General features: G+C 42.6%; 2 protein-coding genes across 4 annotated transcripts in view; both read left to right on the top strand.

Annotated features, from left to right (window-relative positions):
• The first annotated feature begins 1236 nt into the window (after positions 1 to 1236).
• dhh (desert hedgehog signaling molecule) lies at positions 1237 to 7273 on the top strand. Its single transcript, XM_014135877.2, has 3 exons — positions 1237 to 2277; positions 5284 to 5545; positions 5792 to 7273. Exons 1-3 carry the CDS (start codon positions 1966 to 1968, stop codon positions 6646 to 6648), a joined length of 1431 nt encoding a protein of 476 aa, XP_013991352.1. The 5' UTR covers positions 1237 to 1965; the 3' UTR covers positions 6649 to 7273.
• Positions 7274 to 10677: 3404 nt separating this feature from the next.
• Positions 10678 to 18104, top strand: part of kmt2d (lysine (K)-specific methyltransferase 2D) — a 42450-nt gene continuing 35023 nt past the window's right edge. For 2 of the 3 annotated variants that reach the window (XM_014135873.2, XM_014135876.2), the window contains exons 1-9: positions 10678 to 11344; positions 14659 to 14735; positions 15128 to 15239; positions 15626 to 15837; positions 16133 to 16248; positions 16642 to 16804; positions 16991 to 17162; positions 17434 to 17548; positions 17855 to 18033. In XM_014135873.2, the coding sequence (XP_013991348.2) occupies positions 14687 to 14735; positions 15128 to 15239; positions 15626 to 15837; positions 16133 to 16248; positions 16642 to 16804; positions 16991 to 17162; positions 17434 to 17548; positions 17855 to 18033 (1118 nt within the window). In that variant the 5' untranslated portion in view covers positions 10678 to 11344; positions 14659 to 14686. Of the gene's footprint in view, positions 11345 to 13882; positions 14277 to 14658; positions 14736 to 15127; positions 15240 to 15625; positions 15838 to 16132; positions 16249 to 16641; positions 16805 to 16990; positions 17163 to 17433; positions 17549 to 17854; positions 18034 to 18104 lie in introns of those variants that run through there. The other variant, XM_014135875.2, reaches the window with a different exon arrangement.

The raw sequence follows: 18104 nt of genomic DNA on the forward strand, positions 1-18104 counted from the left end.
ACTATTATGCCGTGACTGTTTGTGTGATTGATACCTATTACATAAAATGTCTCTGTATCTGGTTGAAACAACCTTTGCATACCAGGAAAGAATGAGAGGCACATGAAAGTGATGTATCAATATCTATGGGGTCATACACAATGTGTCATAGGCTGAAGGACTAAAGGGCTCTCCTAAAAGACTAAATTGTTGTTAGAGGCAGCACTGGGCTTTATAGTACAGCAGTATTGTACAGCCAGTATAATGTATCCACTGGCAAACAGTGTTCAGGAGATTTTCCAGAAAGCTGGAAGGATCTGGTAATGACACACTTTGGCCTCTGACCTCTAACCTGTTCATTTAAAAATCTATAAATAATAAGGTATCAGACTCGTGGAGATACAGATACTGACATTTAGCATTTCTTAATCACCCCTTTCATTGTGACAGTATCTTTCCCCTTTTTGTGACTCTCAAATCCCAGCTATTGTTCTGCGATGGATAAAAATAATATGCTGGGAGAGCCAGCAGGGGCCGGTGTCTTGGGTGAGCTGGGTTCAAGGTCTGAGGAGGGCTGGGGGGCCACAGTGTCAACCTGGGTCTCAGAAAACAAAGGAAGGCAACTCTGGAAGTCAGAGAGAGACAGCTGTATGTGTCTGTGTGTGTGGCAGATATAGGACTGGAGTGACTTTCTCCTGCTCTTACTCAGCCTTTCTGTAATGGACCCTGTTAACCTTCCATCTATGCTATAATAAACCAATAAGAGAGTGATAACAGTGGTGGGGAATCCCTCCAATGATGATCTGTGGACAAAAGCATATCAAGTTTAGAGGGATATCAGGATGCTTATTGATGTCGGAAAGTTAGACATATCAGAGTTTAACTTCAAATCTAACAAACTGGGTAAATGTGTAACAAAGTGTATTTTATTAAGTTAAACAAACTAATCATATTCCTATTTGTATAAGTCATTTCTATCCGACGATTCGGTGTTTAAATGTGTTGTTGAACATGTAGGCTAGTAGTCCCACTGGTTTACCTCTCCAAATGTGCGTAATAAGTTAACCTCGTATAGGCCTACGCATTATGGTGATGTTATCTTCATCTCTGCCTCTCTAGAGGGGAAAATCCCGGACACCTACTGTATAACAACAAAGTCCGGCAATAACGTAAGTGGGCTAATCATGTATCGCTTGTAAAGTTGAATTGGAGGCGTGTGCTTTCGAAGTGGGAGCGCGCATAGGAAGGGAGGGCAAACTGGTCCACACACTAATAAGAACCCAATGGCTGGGGCACCGCAGACAGGAGCGCTTCAACGCGACACGAGACACAAGTAGACAGACAAAACCTCTCGAGGTGCATTGCTGAAGGCAGGAATGGGATGAGATTCAAAGAATGCCACTCGGAGAATTCGCAGGGCAGATATTTCACAGAGACTCAACAGTGAGGTGCGAGTCAGGTTTGCGCATCGCTACTGAAGTGCCCGGGGACTGGAGAGAGAGGCAGTAGGTAGGGTGACTGGACGCACGAAACACCTGCTTGGTAACAGGTAGCCTACCTCCAAAGACGGATGAGGACTATTTATTTTTCATGAATTGTGAACAGAATAAAAGGATAAATTCTGGAAAGGAAAATAGTTTAAGTATCAAATTATTAGGAGAAGCAATTAACAAAACAAACTACATTAGAAAGATAATTTTTTTTAAATAGAGTAGTGAGTAGAGAATGTATTAACTATGAAGTTAATTTAAAGGATCAACATGGGTTTTACAGAAGAAATTAGTTTATCCTTTCGGTGTGGATTCTGATCCATAATGGCCAAACTTGCTCTATAGAAACATAACTCCTACATCCCATGATCTAGAATGGACCACCACCAAGATTTGACCATCATCATTCAAATGCTATCAGGTGCCTGAAGCGGGGCTTGCTCAGTGGGCACGGTAGGTCACTGACACTAGGGACCCAGACCCAGAACTCTCCCCAATGAAGGTGTCCTCCTGGTGGGTAAGCCTGGCATGGCTTGGCCTGCTCGCCATCTACACATGGAGCTCCCTGGTCCAGGGGTGCGGGCCAGGCCCTGGGTACGGCTTCCGCCATAGGTCCAGGAAACCCACCCCCATGCCTTACAAGACCTACTTCCCCAAACTTTCTGAGAACAACCTGGGTGCCAGTGGGAGGTCAGAGGGAAAGATCACACGCAACTCAGAACGCTTTAATGAACTGGTGTGTAACTACAACCCTGATATCATCTTCAAAGATGAGGAGAAAACTCTTGCTGACCGATTCATGACCAAGGTAAGACTGGTTCTTCAGAGACTGGCTCAGACAGTGTGTGTGTGTGTGTAATGGTTAGCCAAGTTCAATTATCTGATTGTACAGTAAATGTGGTCAGTATAAGGTACAACTGGTTCGGACTTCAGACAGTGTGTAATGGTTAATCTAGTTCAATTATCTCCAGGTTTAAGTATCATTTTATATGACATTTACTGTGGGATCACTTCAAGGTCACAGACCCACTTGGTGCACTTTCCATTGACCCTTGTAACTCACTGGTCACTCGTGACTGTGTGGTACTGGTAAAGTGTAGTTAGTGTTAGACAGGCCAGTAGGTCCCTATCATAATATCATAGATAGATGATACTCCTTCAGTGCAGGGAAACTGGTTCCTTGTGGCAGCTCATAGGGGAAATCCCCCTGCTGGATGATTGGTTAACTACAGCCGGTAGTGGTATACACCGATTTTACGTGTTGCTCTATTCTCTAGTCTGATAACTGGTTGTTGAATGAACATCAGTTTATCTGCGTGTCATCCCTACATTTACAATTTGAATTATCTCATGGAAAGTTGATCCAATAGTGGATTCACTGTCATGGCCTCTGTATTAGACAAGTTACTCACAGTATTTTCACGTGAACTTCTTTCTCATCAAATAGATCGTCGCAGGTGTCCGTTTTTAAAATTCACACTTCCCCTCTATCTTAATAAGATGGGCTGGGGGGGGATCAGGAAGTAATTTAATATGACTCTTTGGAGAATGCGCTCCAACTCGTGATCATTTCCCCTTAATCTTTAACCAGTCTTTGTCGCTTGGTAATAAAACGATTCCTCTGGTTCCACTTGCCTGCTCTGTGTGTGCTTACCAGGAGGGATTCATAGGTGAGGCCAGGCAGGTAACCTTGTGTAGTGTACATTAGCGTCAGGTATGCAGTATGAACATTACAAAATGATCAGGACTGGCGAACAGGAGTTGAGACACAGTCACAGTAGCACAGACCTCTCTCATATCTTGTATCTGACCTCTTTAGAACATCAAGGAAGCCACAGTGTGATGTTGGCATTTTGAGTTGAGGTCGTGGAACAATAGACATATTGTTATTGCTCTCGAATGGCTGGTAGACTCTTAGAGAAAAAGGATTCCGGAGGTTCTGCGGCTGTCCCCATAGAAGAACCCTTTGAAGAACCCATTTTGGTTCCAAGTAGAATTCTACCTGGAACCAAAAGGTGTTCTTCAAAGGGTTCTCCTATGGGGACAGCCGAAGAACCCAGTTTGGTTGTAGATAGTGCATTCTCAACGTCTGATGCCAAGTGAGAATCGATCAATATAGGCTACAAGAGGCGTGGGATATTTAAAGCATACAATAGGCCTTCTGTAATCTTCAAATTCTTAAAATGCACCATCATTAGTAACATCAATACCATCCTTCACAATTGAGCATTACAACGTTTCTTATCTAAGTAGGCTACTCTACACTGGTGTGGTGATGCTTGGAGTCCTTTGTTCGCTCCTGACTGGTTGTGTATGATGTGAATCTATGTTCCTTCCTTTTTTTGAATGATTGTACAGTATTTGTGATGGAAATCTGTGGTCCAGTGTGTGCATGCCCTCCTGATGCCCAGTCTGAGGACCAGCATGTGTATGTGTGCGTGTTCCTGTGTGTGTGTGTGTGTGTGTCTGCGTCAGTGTGTGTGTGTGTGTGTGTACAGTATGTGTGCATGTGCCCCTCTCTCTGACCAGATGTGAAAGACGTTCTTTGTGTAGGGTTTGACACTCAGAGGGGTCGCCTATACAAAATTCTCGCCTGCTGAAGTAATGGCACCGTCGGAAAAGCCGACTATTGTAGTTCGATAACAATGAATCGCCTCTCTTCAATGGCATGGCGAGAAAAATGTAGCCAGTTTGTTTTCTGTCCCTCGTTCTTTTCTCACTCTGGCTGTCACATTCTCAAGTGCATGCCCATACATTCCTCCCCTCTCTCTCTCTGCCCTCTCACTTAGTCTGAACCTGGCCTCCTCGCTGTTCAGCGTCTCTCTTGCTCTCTGACTCTCTCGCTCTGAAATATGGTTAAAAAAAACCTCTCTGTTCCAACTCGCTGGTAATGGGAACTTTCAGGAGCCAGTGCGTAAGAGCCTCTTAAATAGAGTTAGCCTCTGACATGACATCTCGCAAACTGCTATTGTGTGACCTTCAGAAATAATACAGTATGCATCACTGGGTGTGAGTCATGATGGTCACGTTTCTGATCAAATGTCTCAAAGGTGACACAAAGACATCATGACTCACACCTTCTGAACTAGAGAACGGCCTTGATTATTCCCTCACCCTGCAGAAAAAGGCCAAGGAATGTTCTAGAATGGCTACAGTAGCTTTGTGTTCTTATGCTGATTGTTTGAGAAAGGTTGGAGAGGGGTGGCAATGGCCTTTACAACCACTGAACACAGGAGAGAAAAATCTGATGATGTCAATGGAGACAAACGTTACCAAAGTTATTCTATAATCTAGGCAGAGGTGATAGGAATACAGTTAGTTACTGAAGTGTTGTTGTATTTGGTATTGCTTTACAAGGGGTTGAATGGGACTGAGTGAACAGCCACAGTGGGTGAGGTAGACAGAGGGCTCACAACTACGTTCGGTCTCAAGCAGTTCCTTTTCTCTCGTTAATGAATGATTAAACCAGTCTCTGTTGCCTCAGCTCTAAGGGGTTTCATACATGTCGATAGTCCTGGAGTTGCTATCTACATTACGCTGAAACTACCTGTCAATAGCCTAGTAATTCTCATGAGAATATTAGGGCTAATTGAATTGAAAGCAGTCATGTTGCAAATGAATTACTATTGACATACAATAACTACAGTGTATTTATACTGTATCATCATATTCTCTACACTGTCAGTGTTAATTTTTCAAACTAATACAGTATATAAGTGTTGCTCCAAATAAACCCAAATCAGTAGCATTGTATTGAATAGTATCATATTTTATTCATTCAATGCCTCTCCATCCCTCTCTCCCTGTCCCTCAGCGCTGTAAGGACTGCCTCAACAAGCTGGCCATAGCGGTGATGAACCACTGGCCTGGGACGAAGCTGAGGGTGACAGAGGCCTGGGATGAGGACGGCCATCACCCCCCTGACTCTCTTCACTATGAGGGGAGGGCCGTGGACATCACCACGTCGGACCGCGTCCTGGACAAGTACGGCATGCTAGCCCAGCTGGCTGTGGAGGCTGGCTTCGACTTTGTGTACTATGAGTCCAAGCACCACGTGCACTGCTCTGTCAAAGCTGGTAAGTCAAGTGGCTAATAATCGGCATATTTAAAACGACAGACATCACCATCATATTTCCTGTGATTTGCTTTAACATGTACACTATGATATCTATTCCAGCCATTTCCCCCCATACAATCATATATTATATATTAAGATTAATATAATAACATTATTCATCTGAATCTTATTATATCATATCAAGGAAATAGACCATTTCAGTCATCTGAAGCCTTTCTCTACTGACTTGGATTCCTCCCTTCAGATCACTCAGTGGCAGTGGAGAAAGGGGGCTGTTTCCCTGCCTGGGCCCGGGTGAGTGTAGCCGGAGGCGGACAGAAGACCCTGGCGTCCCTGGAGCCTGGAGACAGAGTGTTGGCCCTGTCTGAGTCAGGACGCGTCGTCCTCAGCCGTGTCCTTCTTTTTTTACACCAGGACCATGAGAGCAGGTCCACTTTCCTCGTCCTGACCACACAAGATGGCCACCGCCTTGCCCTCACTCCCCACCACCTGGTCTTCCTGGCCCCCCATTACGAACTCCACCACAGTGAGTACCAGGCTCGGTTCGCCAGTAGAGCAAAACGGGGAGACAATGTACTCGTCCATGGAGCAGACGGTCGACTACAACCATCTCGGATTGTTTCGATATCACAGGAGGAAAGGATGGGAGTTTACGCACCCCTGACTGAACACGGCACTCTGTTTGTGGATGGGGTGCTGGCATCCAGCTATGCACTTATAGAGGACCATAGACTGGCACACTGGGCATTTGGGCCTCTGAGACTGCTGCTCTCGGTCATCCAGCTAGTTCGGGGGGAGGGCACACAGGGGGCGCAGGTCACAGAAGCAGAGAGAGAGCACACGAAGACGCCCACTCACTGCAACACTCACCAGAAGAGCCTGAGAGTTTGGGGGAATCAGAAACTCAGCAGCCCAGGCGTGTATGTGAATACAAACACTTCCGACAGACAAAGTAATTGGACCTCTGTACCCATAAACAGAGACATTGAGGGAGGGAACTGTGACTCCGTGCGAGATAAAGTTCTGAGTGTGCACTGGTATGCTAGGCTGCTACACCGGCTTGGACAGATCTGTCTAGACCCGGAGACATTTCATCCCTAATATAAAATATACTGTACTGTTACATTTACACCGTGTCCTACTGAGATACATTTCCACTAACGCTCATATTCTTTTGCCCCATCTCTTACTGCTGCAACCCAATTTTAAACCTTATGCACTGAAAGGGCGTATTTGCATCTTCCTCACCGGTATTTTGCATTGTAATGTATTTATATATTCACATTGTACCTCTTTTACATTCAGTAAATGTGTTAACGGTTGTTTGGTTATGGTGAATGAAGAATCGGCCCGTCTTCAAAAGGTAATGCTTAAAATGTGTCATAAAATGCTTTTATACAGGTTCATTCCTGAGAGAAATGAACTCGCCATAATAACTACTGCATCAGCATAAAATGTTTATGTATTGTCAAGAATCCATTGTATATGTATCTAATTAAGATAACATCTATAAGTCAACAGACAATGTGGTTTTCCTATATACTTTATTATTCTAAAACAATGAAGAAATATGAGTATGTACCAGAAACAATAAAATATTTATTTTTGTACTTTCTGAATCATAATATATAAATGTAGCAATTTATACAAAACCAAAATATAAACGCAACATGTAAAGTGTTGGTCCCATGTTTCATGAGCTGAAATAAAAGATCCAAGAAATGTCTCTCACATTTTGTGCACAAATTTGTTTACATCTCTGATAAGTGAGTATTTCTCCTTTGCCAAGATAATCCATCCACCTGACAGCTGTGGCATATCAAGAAGCTGATTTAAACAGCATGACCATTACACAGGTGCACCTTGTGCTGGGGACAAAAGGCCACTCTAAAAAGTGCAGTTTTGTCACACAACAATGCCACAGATGTCTCATGTTTTGAAGGAGTGTGCAATTTGCATGCTGACTCCAGGAATGGTGTTAACGTTTTGAACAGATTGCCCCATGGTGGCGGTGGGTTATAGTATGGGCAGGGATAAGCTACAGACAATGAATACAATTGCATTTTATTGATGGCAATTTGAATGCACAGCGATACCGTGACGAGATCCTGAGGCCCATTGTCGTGCCATTCATCCGCCGCCATCACCTCATGTTTCAGCATGATAATGCACGGCCTCTTGTCGCAAGGATCTGTACACAATTCCTGGAAGCTGAAAATATCCCAGTTCTTCCATGGCCTGCATACTCACCAGACATGCCACCCATTGAGCAAGTTTGGGATGCTCTGGATTGACGTGTACAACAGCGTGTTCCAATTCCTGCAACTTCGCACATCTATTGAAGAGTGGGGGTAAAATTCCACAGGTCAAATTTAACAGCCTGAAACTCTATGCGAAGCACACTCGTGCTACATCAGGCAAATGGTGGTCAAACCAGATACTTACTAGTTCTGATCTACGTCCCTTAAAAAAAAAAAAAAAAAAGGTATCTGTGACCAACAGTATTCCTAGTTATGTGAAATCCATAGATTAGGTCCTAATTAATTTAAATTTAATGACTTCCTTATTTGAACTCTAAAATCTTAGAAAAATTGTTGCATTTATATTTTTGTTCATTGTATTTGAATTATTATAAATATAGCCTCACTTGTTATTTGTTATAGTGCATTTTATTTAACAAAACAATCGTGTATTATTTTGTAATGTAAACCCTGCAAAACAATAACCCTGCTTGTGAATGTAGATTCTCCGTTAAATCTTTCTGCCTCTGCTAGGATTTGGGTTACAAATTACATGTACAGGAGACTACATGAAAAACTAGAGAAATCTGACCAAGGCCTATAGTCATTTTTGGAGATTTTGAACTACAGTGGGAGCTATGTCTTGGTGCCTGTGTAATGTAACAGAGCGGGTTAAACCTCAGACATCCAGCAGAACTGTTGGCGTAGTCAACAGTAGTTAATAAGAAACCCAGACAGACTTAATATTCTCCCATGCTTACCTCTCTCTCTCTCTCTCTGTGTGTTTATCTTAATCATATTCTCCATCCTGGCTCCTGGGAAATGGAATCTCTATGTTCCAATTCTTCAAGTATTTTACAAGTGTATGTGCAGCTTGTTAATAGTACCGGTGAGTTGTGGGTAAATTATTAAGTTGACTTTTTATTCTCCTTTGTACCATGAACAAATCAGTCCCTTGTCTTATTTGTCTCATTTATTTATCTTGAAATGTTCTCTTCTCAGCTCCTTTATACACGCACGTGCGCACACACACACAGTGTTTTTATCAAAGACAAGTAATAGAAAGCTTATACACCCCCTTGTGGAGGACCTGAAATCATGCTTGTGGATTATATGTACTTTACAGTCTTTTTAGCTATTGCTCTTATACCTGTGTAATAATGCCATAATTACACTAATTTGTTATTAATAAAATAGGAATGTACATAAAATGCGGTAATTTAATTGCATAGCTCCATCCTCATTTAGCCTCATTCTGGATACCCAATAAGTGCACTCTAAGATGGAACTAGAAGAAAAGATAGCCTAATTGTTGAGAGTTGTGTTTGTTTTGGAAATCATAGAGAGAGAGAGAGGAATAGAGTAATAGGGTTGGGGGAGGTAAAAGGCGTACGAAACTAAATAAAAAGGAACAAGCTGAATGTCATTGTTCTGGTTAGCGTTGGGTAGTAGACAGCTGTGGAGGTATTCTATCCAGGGGATTATCCTTGCAGAGATAGAAGGGGCAGATGGGAACGCACAGACAGATCAAATCAGACCAATGGGAGAAGCCCAATAACATAATACCACCCACCTTTTACCATTGTTGACCAATCACAGCACAGTGTCACAGATTATAACAGAATCCCAACCAGTCCCGGCCTTCCAAAATCCAATCCAATCCTGCTAAAGCCGAATGGGAGTTCGGTAATCCAGTCAGGGCCACTAGTAGTAGGCCTATTTTAAAACAGCTTTTTAGTTATGAAAACCAAACCAGCACAACCATTACATGGTTAGTTCACAGGCAAACTGTTCATCTGATCTGAGAGAATAGCAGGTCTTTCAATAGAACGTTTGACAGCCTGCAGTGATTTTAGGCATATTCATTAACAAAATGGACAGACATTTTCAATAACGAATGATATGGGTAAAATTCAGTATGGTGAATGGCTGTGGGACATGTACACGTTCCCATCTTTCATGTGACAAAGCCCATGTATCAGGAGTGAATGTAGAGACATGTTTGTTGCATTCAGTGTATGTGTGACACATCCAGAAAAGTGGAATCAGTGATGCCTATCTACCTAGAACTCAGTAGAGGAAGGACCAAATGGCCATAATAAGCATTCTGGATGGGCTGAAGGCACTTATTGGTCAAAGCAGGTAAATTATAGCCAAGAGGGTGTTACAGTGGTGTAGACCAGTGAGAGAGCACTTGATCATCCATATTTGGAACTAAGTGAATGGGGCAGAATTATGTTGATTGATTCCTCTGAAAAACATGCTAGATCTGCAGAACATTGTTGCCATGTTCATGGACAAGGGCATGGTAGTGCATGGCCAGGGTACAGGAATCACCATGGAGATGCAGGCCATTATAGGCCAGTGCTATGGGACAGTAGAATACTGGGACTCTGGGAGGAGTGAAGTGGTCATTCAAGGCAAGAAGCCTACCTGGAGAAGTAGGATTTAATCTGAGTATCATTGAGAGAAAGAGGCAATTATAACCTCTCAATGTATCTTCCTCAACTCTACAACATATCCAAAGCAATCACATTCCATTGTTTCACGTGGTCTTCAATACATTTCCCACAGCGTGCATGGACATTGACCAGGTGCAGTTTGCTTCGTGTTTAGTAATTGACATTGGTCTCAGTCAGATGATCTGGCATTATGGTGTAAAAATAATGGCTTCCAAAATTTCGTCCCACGCCCTTTAAACATTACTAACCTGCCACACACCGACTTTATTGTAAAATTAGGATAAACTATCCATTAAAATATTATAATCCTGAAAAAGTTAGATACATTGTTGGCTTTCAGTTAACCTAGCTAGCTTTACAGCCACCAATTTGGAGTTGCGCATGCAAATGTCCTCCCTTGCAGACTTGAGATGTTTGACGTTGTTGTTATTAGCTTGCTAGCTGCTAATTTAGCTAGCCACTTGACGGAACACACTCGTGTGGATTTGTTCAATGAAGTCTAAGTGAAAGTGATCCGGACAAGAGTAGCTAGCTAGCTAACGTTCAAGGCGTCAAGTGTCTTAAACATTGTTTCAAATATTGCCTAAAAGTTTAGCAAGCTAATAAATCGAGATATTGCCTAAATTTGGATCGAATATCGGATGCAAATTTACTGTAATCTCCGGACCAGCAAGCTGCTGAGAAGCTATCTAGTGTCGTTAGCCAGTTACCTAATTTAGTTAGCATCAACTACTGAACATTCTCCACCTATGTTTCGGAACATCGATTTTCATTGTGCATTTTCCCGGAGGATTACAATTGCAGAATTGTCGACCATTGCTTTTTGTTGAATTATTTGCATAGCGTCTTAGCAACTGTATCAACTCTGCCTCTCCAGCTCCGACCGTGGCTGGCTGGCTAGTTAGCTAGCTAAGCTAGTTATCCAGCCTGCCGTGCCACCCGCTGTGCACTTCCCCCACTCACCTCCTTCTCCAGCCGGGTAGCTTTAGCTAGCCCGCTAAGTAAAATGAGACAAGCATCAACTATTTAACTGTGTAGCCTGCTGCAAAATGGATTGTAATCTGATGTATGAAGACACAACCATCACATTGTAAGGTGAGTTGTTTGGTTGAATAACATAACAGCTATTTGACGAATCCATTTCCCTGACCTTTAATGCTAACATTAGCTAACTAGTTGATTAAGGATGGCCAATCGCTAACGCGTTAGCTACACTGACTAAATTAGCTAACTATAACTACCGCTACTTCGACTAGTTAGCGAACGACTTGAATGTATTATCTGCTAACGTAAGTTAGCTAACGTTACAAGATAACTAAACATAGCTAGCTATGTTTAGTTAACTGTTGGCCACCCTTAAAATTTCAACTGCGTAGCTAGTCAACTCAGTGCCGTAACGTTAGTTGGCAAGCGACCTATCTTGTTTCCTAGTTAGCAACTATGTTCATCAATCATGTAGCTTAGCTAGTTTACCCAACAATTAATTCAAACAACCGTTGGGTTTGCTGTTTTGGACATATGCATTGTTGATTTTAGCTAGTAGTTGCTTATCATGTGGACTCAAGTGTGTTATTCTTGGTTAACTAACATTAGGCAGGGTCATTGTTTGGCAATAGCTAACTAGGTCATAAATCAGGGTCCATTCAGACAAACTAAAGTTAGCTGGTTAACTTGCTACTAGTAGTTAGCTCGGTGTGGTACACGAGTTTCGTTCTAAACGTTGATAAGTGACTGAAATACGCTGTAAACGGAATAGGCAATCATCAAATGTAGCTGTGTCGTTGTCGGTGGTTTTCAGTTCGTCTGTTTACAGTAATCATAGTGATCACTGATAGCTAGTTATTGGCTTGGTTACAAAATGGCTAACTAGTTACATGGCCACCCTTTACAAAAGTCACAATACAAGATACGTCTTCTTGTAGCCTATACTGTATATTAGGTAGCAGTAGAGCACTAACCGTCTCTTAGGGGAAATGGACCAGTCCCCCAAACACATCATTCTGCGTTATTCCAATTAAACAGTTTGATATACTAACTATATGTGCTTGCCAAGTAACTCGCTACCTCAACTCCACGATGATTTCATCCACGGACTTGCTCGCAGACTAGTTTTTGAAATGAACCTCTGACTCCTTCGATTTGCTATGTAGTCGATACTTAAATGTACATTGTTAAACATTTACCGTGTAGCTATGTTTGTCCTCTGTTACGTGGCTTTCTTTGTTAGCTGAAATCCATACTTTTTAATAAAACCTTGATCAAATACAACCACCGACTTTTTCCTCATTGCTGTTGCTCTAAAATGACAACTCAGCGCGAATGTGCATGTGCCAATTGAATCTCAACAAGGACTCAGCCAGTAGTTGTATTTGATTGTTTTATTACAATGTATGGATTTCAGTAAGGGTTTAAGATGTACGTCATCTGCATAGCGCACATTCAACTCCGTGGATGAAATCATCATGGAGTTGGGGTACTTGGCAAGTTATGTGCCTACTTCATGTTGATGTGCAAATTGTAGCCATCATCCTAATTTTCATGGCAAGAAGATGTGCAAATTGTGATCTGATTCTGAACACAACCAGCTGCACTGGAATGAGCAATACTGTGGCTTGCTGTAATAAACACAGGGATTTGTGAGTTTGTCTTACAGTAGACCCAATTTAGTAAAACAAATTGATGAATGGGATGCGCCAAACACAGGAGGCTGCTGAAGAGAGGACGGCTCATAATAATATCTGGAAACCATGTGTTTGAGTTCTATACTATTCCGTTCCATTACTATGAGCCCATCCTCCCATGACTCAAATCACTACATACAATTAATTGTACATTACATAAAGTATGTGGAGGCGAGGTACATTTGATTAGTTGTTCACAGTAGAGACGGTTAGGACATGGATATTATTTAGTCAGTTAAGAACAAATTCTTATTTTCTATGATGGCCTAGGAACAGTAGGACAGATTAGTACCTTGTCAGCTCAGGGATTCGATCTTGCAACCTTTTGGTTACTAGTCCAACGCTCTAACCACTAGGCTACCTGCTGCCCCAATTAGCTGACTAAACTCCAATGTTGAAGGAAGTTTCTGATGAACTCCACCAATGGAGTCGAGCAGAGACCAGGATTTGTGAAATTCAGCTCTGACTACATTGATTCGCCCAAGATCAATAAATGTAAATTATGAAAACGCTAACCATGTACCTATGTTTGTCTTCTGTAGTTGCGTGCCTTTGTTTTAAATCCATACTTTTTCAATAAAATACAACCACTGACTGTTTCCTTGATGAGATTCAATTGGCACACGCGCATTTGCGCTGAGTGGCATGTGATTGTTTGATATCTATACGTTTTCAATAAACAAAGGCACAACTACAGAAGACAAACTGTTGGGTTAATTTGGGCTGCAGCCATTACTGGAGGTGGCATAGTTGTGTGGCTTCAACTCTCACTAAATATGTCATATTGCTACATATTGGGAAATGTAGTCTACATGGTTAACACATCGATTACTCATACAATGTAATCTTTTTTTCGCTGAACCTTTAGTCCGTATGATTTTAGCGGAACTCTGCTGCACAGTGGTATGGCTTCAGCACGAAATTGACACTGTTGCAACAGGAAGTCATGTACACGGAAGTTGTATTTTCTTTGTGTATCTCGGTTTAGGGTTGTTTTATTTAAAGAAAACAACATTTAAGTTCCTATATTTTGTTATTTTTCATACATGACTTGTGCGGGTTTGGATTATGTATTGCTGGCAAAACAAAGATTGAAATGTCTTCAAACATTTCTAATATATTTAGCTAGTCACCGACACGCTATTTTCACGCAAATAGTTTGCGAATCCCGGGTAGCCAGCTAGCTACTTGGTTAGCAAGAAGGCTATCAGTTAACGACGTAGCTGGCGTTTTCAACTACATTTCAGCACATAAACAGCCATATTCATTCCGATAGATTGGATCGCGGTCATTCGATGACGTGTATAAAAATGATGCATTTAGTATCCCAATGCAAATAACTAAAGGTTTGTTTTGAATTAGTTATCTTCCTACGAACGTTAACTAGTTATATTTAGACGTCTCTCTTGGATTTGTCAGTCGTCTGAGGTTATGAGATAGCCAAAACCGCTAGCTGACGTCGGCTGTTTATTTAATAGTCTAGCAAGTATAGCTACTGCAACAATGTGAAATATCGGGCTTCTGCCCTGCACAAAAGGAAATTGAGCCTCGCATGATTTTGCGATTGGAAGTCCGATAACATAACTGTGACAACCGGTAGTTGTTGTTTTTTTCCCCGCGTAAGAATATGTACTAAATAATGTGCATATTTAATGTTTATTTTGGTATATAATAACGTGCCTTGCCTGTAATATAATTCGGTGACTTTATTGTTTGTTTATGTTTCAGGTCTCTGTCAAGGAGATCACCAGAGGGGATGGACAAGCCGAAATCAAACTGCGAAGAAAATGTCTCTGAACCGACAGGTACAATGATATATGTGCTGTGGTCAGAAAATAGTAGTTGTTGATCATTTGAATCATTTTCAACTATACACATTTGTTTTATTTCAAGGCTTCACAAATGTATAATGGCAGTTTCATTACTTCCTCTGCAACTATTCTCAAAGAAATGCTAATCTAGGTTCTATAATGTAGGTGTTATTGAGCAGATTTGATTTATTAGAACATTAATCAATAGATATACCAGAATTAAATTGTCATTGCACTTTTTAAACATTTTTTGTAATGGATTTTCATACAGTAGCCTGTATAGGAATCTTCTTCAGCAAATGTTATCAGAATGCCACTTACTTTAAAAAGCAATAGTCTTTGATCAAAAAGCATGTTGACTAATGTTATGTTGATTCCTCACCCAGCTGATGAAAGCGCCCCTACAGAGCAGTCAGTCCCCTCAGAGAGGGAGTCAGAGGCCCCTTCTGCTGCAGAGGACACGTCGGACACTGCTGCTGCCACTTCCAACACACATGTGTAAGTCCAATTTTAGATGTATTTTTTTTCTTTTTCAACATTTCAAATGACATTTATTGGCACATTCCAATACCAGTCACACACCCAGATGACATTCTCTACAAAGATTTTCCCATTGGTCTGCTAAGAGTTGATGAAACTCGTCAGATCACGAGGGCCGTAGTGCACTGCCCAGCATTACACGGGAGATGTGAAATCAGAGGCGTACTCCCAAATATGCTTTGCTGGATTTAAATTGTTAATGTTGAAGTATAATATGGAATGTAATAGTATTGAAGTTTGAAGTGAGTGCTATAGTCATTTTGCTTCTTGTTGACCTGCACTTTATTCCTTTTTTGGATCCCCTTAGCTGCATGTTATCTGTCTGACACTGTCTGTCTGCACAGGGAGAGTAGCGTGAGGGCCTGTGCTCTCTGTAACTGCGTGGAGCGCAGCTTGCACGGACAGCGAGAACTCCGACATTTTGGGCCATCTTCCTCCCGGCCGGCCCTTGAGCCCGCAGCTTCATCACTGCCAGGGCCTGGGAACGATGACCTGTCTTCCATCGGATTCTCCAACTCTGACGCATCCTGTCTGGCAGCACAGTTGGAGGACACAGGTGGGACTCCACACATCACATTTTTATTTTGTTTTACTGAAACTGTTTTCTTGGTCAGGTCTTCCTTGAGGTAGAGTTCTTTTGACCTCAGTGGGATTAGGAAAATAGAGGCTTAAAAGGGGGTGTGTTACTAATATGTTACCCACTGGGGAGCTTGTACAGGCAGTGCAGTTTACATAGTAAGTCTATCCCCAAACCCATATTATAAAGCATTTTACAGAAATTCCAATTATTGATCAGAACAGAAGCCAGAGACCATACAGGTGTAGTATCTGATTGTTAATGTGTTGAGCAGGGGGTTGCTGGGTGCATCACTGGTGTGCACTGTGGTCAGATGGGGTAAAGCAGGCGGAGGCTGCTGAGGAGGAGCTGGAGAATGTGGACAAGGCCGTCATCTCAGGGACACAGCGGGTAAGTTGACCACTCGTAGATGACACATGACAAATGCCTTTATAGATTCCAGGACTCGCTATATAGCGTTAACAATTGTTGCTGACCAGGAGTTTTAACGAAGAACTCCACTGAACACTGATACAAAGCTGTGCAGGGTTCTGGGCTGTTCTGGGTTCAGCTTAGTGAATGTAACATAGAATGTACGTGCCATTCAACCTGCAGGCACCTTCAGTAATGGTTTTCAGAAATTCTTAGGTATGGAAAAACCTGCACTCGCTCAATAGTATTAAGAAGTACAATATATTTGAATGCTATGGTTCTATATTCTCTCCTCTAACATTTCTTTGTTGTAGCTCAAATTCTTTCCTCTAGTGTCTTGCCCTTAACTCTGTCTCTGAACCTTCTGTTTAGCTGTGTGAATATTGCAAGCGTCTGGGTGCTACCATCCGCTGCCATGCTGAGGGCTGCTCACGGTTCTACCACTTTCCCTGCTCTGCTGCCAGCGGCTCCTTTCAGTCCATGAAGCTGCTGGCTCTCCTCTGTCCAGAGCACATAGACAAGGCTGAGGAGATGGGTAAGGACACCTCCCAATGTTGAGGTCCAAAGCCCCAACTCGATCATTAGGTTATGCTCTGTAACTGTGAGGTACAGTATGTGTGTGTGTGTGTGTGAGATTTGGTCACTCGATCTTTTGGTTGGTGTATGTATGTGTGGTCACTTGATCATTTGGTTGGCTAACTCTGGTTTGTCTGCCCTCCAGCGGGTGAGGAGGCACGGTGCGCCGTCTGTGACTCTGCCGGGGAGCTGCTGGACCTACTGTTCTGTACAGGCTGTGGGCAGCACTACCACGCCGCCTGTCTGGAGATCAGTGCCACGCCCATACAGAGATCCGGGTGGCAGTGCCCAGAGTGTAAAGTGTGCCAGACATGCAGGTGAGTGTCTCCTTGCTGCCCAATGGATAATCCATTTTTGAAATGGAAAAAACGCTCTCTTTTTACAGATACTTTTTCCCCCCGCTGGGTTGATGTGCCCTCTGGGAAACTGTGAAACCATCTACCCACATGCTCCCAATTAGTAGGGGCAGGGGTTTCCCTGATCATGGGACTTTTTCAGGAAAACACTCTGGGCTGTTCTAGTCTATTGCATCTTAGAAACAATGCATACAACTGTTACTGAATCAAATCACGCTCTCTCATTTTCCAGGCAACCAGGGGAAGACTCCGTGATGTTAGTATGTGATGCCTGCGATAAGGGCTACCACACCTTCTGTCTCCAGCCAGCCATGGTCTCTCTTCCCTCCGACACATGGAAGTGCAGAGTAAGAGTGTGCTGAACCGGAGCTGATATTGCTACTCCTGCCGTAGTCTCCTCTGTTAGGGAAGGAGGATCCTGCTCCCCTATAATTGAAGTCCTTATCCATGTGTTGACAATAAACATATATTACTGTAAATGGTTAAAGTTATTCATCTGTTTATTTGGAGGCTTTTTAATGACAATTCTGTCAATTAAAGTGTGAATATGCGAGAATATAACCTTTTCTAGGTGACCGTATCGGAAAAGAATCACTGTGTGGTTCCTGAGTGAATAAACTCTTTAATTTCCCGCTGTGTATCCCCCATCTCAGAGGTGTCGGGTGTGTACGGACTGTGGTGCTAATGGTCTGACGCAGCCCGGCTCGGCCCAGTGGTTTGACAACTATGCCGTGTGTGAGGGCTGCCAACGTACCCGCAGTTCTACGTGTGGCGTCTGCGGCAAGGCCTCGGAACCACCCGTCGCTCTGCCGCGTTGTATCACCTGCAACAGGTATGTCTACCGCCTCAGAAGGAATTGTTGTTAAAGTATTTTACAGTAACCCGGCCTAGACCCTCAGCCTA

This window comes from Salmo salar, chromosome ssa13 (assembly GCF_905237065.1).
Source record: "Salmo salar chromosome ssa13, Ssal_v3.1, whole genome shotgun sequence".
Classification (NCBI taxonomy): Eukaryota; Metazoa; Chordata; class Actinopteri; order Salmoniformes; family Salmonidae; genus Salmo; species Salmo salar.

Bases quoted from the DNA above. Each gene is read 5' to 3' on its own strand.
- dhh (XM_014135877.2), top strand. From the start codon at position 1,966: ATGAAGGTGTCCTCCTGGTGGGTAAGCCTGGCATGGCTTGGCCTGCTC. The intron at 2,278-5,283 runs GTAAGACTGGTT...CCTGTCCCTCAG, and splicing joins CTGACCGATTCATGACCAAG to CGCTGTAAGGACTGCCTCAA. The intron at 5,546-5,791 runs GTAAGTCAAGTG...TCCTCCCTTCAG, and splicing joins GCACTGCTCTGTCAAAGCTG to ATCACTCAGTGGCAGTGGAG.